General features: G+C 52.9%; 1 protein-coding gene across 1 annotated transcript in view; it reads left to right on the forward strand.

Moving 5' to 3' along the window:
- Window positions 1–5,000, forward strand: part of zgc:172282 (leucine-rich repeat and fibronectin type III domain-containing protein 1-like protein) — a 73,220-nt gene that overhangs the window by 20,707 nt on the left and 47,513 nt on the right. Inside the window, exon 2 of the mRNA XM_062553235.1 lies at window positions 2,476–3,905. Within this exon, the coding sequence (XP_062409219.1) occupies window positions 2,488–3,905 (1,418 nt within the window). The 5' untranslated portion in view covers window positions 2,476–2,487. The remainder of the gene's footprint in view (window positions 1–2,475; window positions 3,906–5,000) is intronic.

Raw genomic sequence — 5,000 nt, forward strand, 5'->3', positions numbered from 1 at the left:
CCTGGGCGTGCGGACGGGAGTGAAGACAGAACAGCAACCCCATTAAAAGACACAGTGTTTGTATTGATTGTGCTGATTCGCCGGCACCGCCTGTCCGTGGGAATGGAGATGCAGCTCTGAGCTCACACAGGCCTCTCACACACACTCCTCCATCAGCCTCTCTCTCCACCTCCACCTCTCTATACCTCCTTTCCTCTTTTCTCCCCTCTCTTTCTTTCTCCCCCTCTCCACCTCCACCTATATTTGCCTCCTTTCCTCTTTTCCCCTCTCTCTCTCTCTCCCTCGACCCCCTCTCTCTCTCCTCTCTCTATCCCCCTCTCTCTCTTCCCTCCACTCTCTACCTCTCTCTTCCTCTCACTCTTGCTCTCCACCTGAATCTGTCCATCTCCCTCTCCTCCTCCTTGCCCCATTTCAGTCGTTCTCACCATCTCTCCTCATCTCTCCTGTCACGTTGCCTCTGTCTGTTCTCTCACTCTGATTGGCTGGCTAGCTGGCTGGCTGGCTCCTCCTTCCCCTAAACATTCCACAGGATGTCTCTATGTGGGATGTTCTAATTGATTGTGTGCAGTAGAATAAACATTTAGATACTGGTTCAATACATTAGTGTTAAAGCATATCTATGTTTCTTTCCGTATCTCTTTATCCCTTACTTGAGCTTCTCTTCCTCTCTAGACTGTCTGTTTGTCTGTTTCCCTCTCTTCTGTTGGCCCTCCCCAATCCCTCCTAATGCTTCTGTTTCTCACACCGGTGTTTTCCGGTACCCGCCAAATACTAGTCCCTTTTGTGTCCTTCCTCTTCTCTTCTGTTAGCTCCTGTGAGTTGTTATGACGACCCCCCCTCATGCTGCCTCCGGATCCCCCCCCCCCTCTCTCTCTCATCCTTTCTTCCTCCTCCACCTCCTTGTGTGACAGATGAGAGTGTTTGTCCCTTTGATTCTCATCAGTGCTATCCTTTCTCTTATTCACTCCCTCTCCCTCTCTCTCTCTCTCTCTCTCTCTCTCTCTCTCTCTCTCTCTCTCTCTCTCTCTCTCTCTCTCTCTCTCTCTCTCTCTCTCTTTATTCATATTCACCTGCTAATCATGTCTCGTCTCTTATCGGCCTCCCTCCCTCCCTCCTCCTGTTCCTCTGTTCTCCCCCCTGCCTGTTTCTGTGAGGGCTAAAATGGCTGCTCTTGCCCATGCTGAGTGGCTGCATTGATGTCCTCTCCTCCTCCTTGTATTCTCTGTGTCTCTCCCTCTCTTGTGTTTGTGTAGTAGAGGCTGTGGTGTCCCCTCCTGCTGATACTGACTACAGCTCTCTATCAGCATCCCCTCGGTCCACCTCTACTCCTCTCGTCTCGTCTCTTCATCATTTCATATTCCGTCTCACCACGCTCCCCTCTTTTGTTTCTTCCTCGACTCTAAACAACATACTCTCTCTCTCTCTCTCTCTCTCTCTCTCTCTCTCTCTCTCTCTCTCTCTCTCTCTCTCTCTCTCTCTCTCTCTCTCTCTCTCTCTCTCTCTCTCTGTCTCTCTATCTTCTCTTCTGGCTCTTCTCTAACTCCTTCTGTCCTCTCCTCTTGTTTCTGTAATGGATGGGCCTCACCTAGTTACAGTATATCTGTAGAATAGGATTTGGATTTGGACTCTCTTTTCAAACTCTGTCCCCTGTCTCCTCCTCTCCTATTTCTGTGAGAGATTGGGAGAGTGGTTCTTCCTCTATGCTGCTCCTGGCTCTATCTGTTTCCCTGTCCAACTGGTCTTCTACAGTATCTTTTTCTGTCCTCCTCTCCTAGTTTCTGTGAGGGATGGAGTGGTTGGTCCTCTATGCTCTCTCTCTCTTCCTCTCTAATTCTTGTCTTTTCTTTTCCTCTTCCCTAGTTTCTGTGAGGGATGGAGTGGTTGATCATGCGCTCTCTCTCTCTTCCTCTCTAATTCTTGTCTTTTCTTCTCCTCTTCTCTAGTTTCTGTGAGGGATGGAGTGGTTGGCCCTCTCTGTTCTCTCTCTCTCTCTCTCTCTCTCTCTCTCTTCCTCTCTAATTCTTGTCTTTTCTTCTCCTCCTCTCTAGTTTCTGTGAGGGATGGAGTGGTTGGCCCTCTCTGTTCTCTCTCTCTCTCTCTCTCTATTTCTCTCTCTTCCTCTCTAATTCTTGTCTTTTCTTCTCCTCCTCTCTAGTTTCTGTGAGGGATGGAGTGGTTGGCCCTCTCTGTTCTCTCTCTCTCTCTCTCTCTATTTCTCTCTCTTCCTCTCTAATTCTTGTCTTTTCTTCTCCTCCTTTCTAGTTTCTGTGAGGGATGGAGTGGTTGGCCCTCTCTGTTCTCTCTCTCTCTCTCTCTCTATCTCTCTCTTTTTTTGTCTCTCCTCCTCTCTAATTCTTGTCTTTTCTTCTCCTCCTCTCCTAGTTTCTGTGAGGGATGGAGTGGTTGGCCCTCTCTGTTCTCTCTCTCTCTCTCTCCTCCTCTCTAATTCTGGTCTTTTCTTCTCCTCCTCTGTAGTTTCTGTGAGGGATGGAGTGGTTGGCCCTCTCCATGCTGCTCCTGGCTGCGTCGGCGTCTGCCCAGTTGTGCCCCAAGCGCTGCATGTGCCAGAACCTGTCTCCGTCGCTGGCCATCCTCTGCGCCAAGACGGGCCTGCTGTTCGTGCCGTCGGTCATCGACCGCCGCACGGTGGAGCTGCGCCTGACGGAGAACTTCATCACGGCCGTGCGCCGCCGCGACTTCGCCAACATGACCAGCCTGCTCCACCTGACGCTGTCGCGCAACACCATCAGCCAGATCATGCCTTACACCTTCGCCGACCTCAAGCGGCTGCGGGCGCTCCACCTGGACTCCAACCGGCTGAGCGCGGTGGCCGACGACCACTTCCGCGGCCTGACCAACCTGCGCCACCTCATCCTGGCCAACAACCAGCTGCAGCACATCTCGCCGCACGCCTTCGACGACTTCCTGGGCACGCTGGAGGACCTGGACATGTCCTACAACAACTTAGTGGACGTGCCGTGGGAGACCATCAGCAAGCTGACCAACGTCAACACGCTCAACATGGACCACAACCTCATCGAGCACGTGCCGCAGGGCGTGTTCACCAACATGCACAAGCTGGCGCGCCTGGACATGACGTCCAACAAGCTGAAGAAGATCCCGCCGGACCCGCTGTTCCTGCGCATCCCCGTCTACGCCAAGTCCAAAGGGTCATCGCCGTCCTCGCTGGTCATGAGCTTCGGCGGGAACCCGCTGCACTGCAACTGCGAGCTGCTGTGGCTGCGGCGGCTGACCCGCGAGGACGACCTGGAGACGTGCGCCTCGCCGCCGGACCTGACCGCCAAGTACTTCTGGACCATCCCCGAGGAGGAGTTCATCTGCGACCCGCCGGTCATCACGCGCAAGTCGCCCAAGACCTTCGCCATGGAGGGCCAGCTGGCCAGCCTCAAGTGCAAGGCCAACGGCGACCCGGACCCCGAGGTCCACTGGATCTCGCCCGAGGGCCGGCTCATCTCCAACACGTCGCGCACCGTCACGTTCAGCAACGGCAGCCTGGACATCAACATCACGTCGCTCAAGGACTCGGGCGAGTTCATGTGCATCGCGTCCAACGCCGCCGGAGAGTCCACGGGCAAGGTGGAGCTGGTGGTCAACCCGCTGCCGCACATGGCCAACAGCACCAGCCGCACCGCGCGCGAGCCCGAGCCCTCGGACATCCTGACCTCCGCCAAGTCCACGTCCGGGGCGTCGTCCGGCGCGGGGTCGGGGTCGGGCGGAGGAGGAGGAGCGGGGAACGACACGCGGCCGGCGGAGAGGAGGGTGGTGCTGGTGGAGCTGACCGTCAACTCGGCCCTCATCCGATGGCCCCCGCAGCACCACTTCCCCGGGATCAGGATGTACCAGGTCCAGTACAACAGCTCCGTGGACGACACGCTGGTCTACAGGTAAGACTGGACCCTCGTCGTCTGAATTCTCGACGTCACAGTATTGCCATTTCCTCTTTACATAAAGAGCCATCTGTGGGCTGCTCTCAGTGACAACTAAGTCCTGTGGTTGTATTAGATCATCAGATTAGCAGATGTACCATATATATGGTAGAACATATGTATTATTATGCAGGGTGAATTGAACTGTTGTGTTTCAAGGTACATGTCCTCATAATGCAGCCAGGATTATAGGATTGTGTTATGAAAAACACTGCACTGCATTAGTTGCATTGCAATACTATAGGTTCACCAGAACAAAGCCCCAGGATATTATGAATACATGAATACATTCTTTGTCTATGGATTTACCTTCAGTCTCGGCGTAATCATATCACCACGCTTTAATCATAAAGCTGCCAAATGGTATCCATTGCTTATTGTTTATTTGTGTAAGATACATGGAGGGGATAAGCGCTGGACTTGATGCTCATGAGAGATCTGATGTATTGATTTGTTGCCTTGGTGATGATGAGAGACTGCCTACAGTCAGATGGACTAATCCAGGCTTGTGTTCCTTAATGAGATCCGGAGCAAGTATCCACATGGTAGCTGCATGGGCCACATCTGACCTAGATTCGGCACTGATCTGCCCCACATCTGGCCCAGATTTGGCACTGATCCGGCCCACATCTAGCCTAGATTTGGCCCCACAGAGTTTGAAGCCTGTCCAGGCACCTTTCCTTCCTTTCTGAGAGCCAGTCCTTTTCCAGGCCGTACCTTTGATTGGTGCTTCCGTGTAGACCCGTGGTGTGTTTCCGTGGAGGCTGATTGACTTCCGAGCGCAGCTCCCGATGCTGCAGAGGTTGATGAGGAAGCGCGTTTATCATTTATGCCACAGTTGGAAATCCTCAGTCGCGCTGATGACAGAATTAGAACTAAAAACAGCAAAACAAGAAGAGTGTTGTGTTTCATCTGATTCCGGGGCGTCAGAGGTGTTTGTGGGCCAAAACTATTCCCAGACGATTTGTCGGCTCCCTGGGACATCTCTAGGAAGTATCTGCCAAAAAAAAACGCCTTTAAATCTGCAGCGAAGAAAAAAAAGCACAAGAAAGC

Source organism: Sardina pilchardus, chromosome 13 (assembly GCF_963854185.1).
Source record: "Sardina pilchardus chromosome 13, fSarPil1.1, whole genome shotgun sequence".
NCBI lineage: Eukaryota > Metazoa > Chordata > Actinopteri > Clupeiformes > Clupeidae > Sardina > Sardina pilchardus.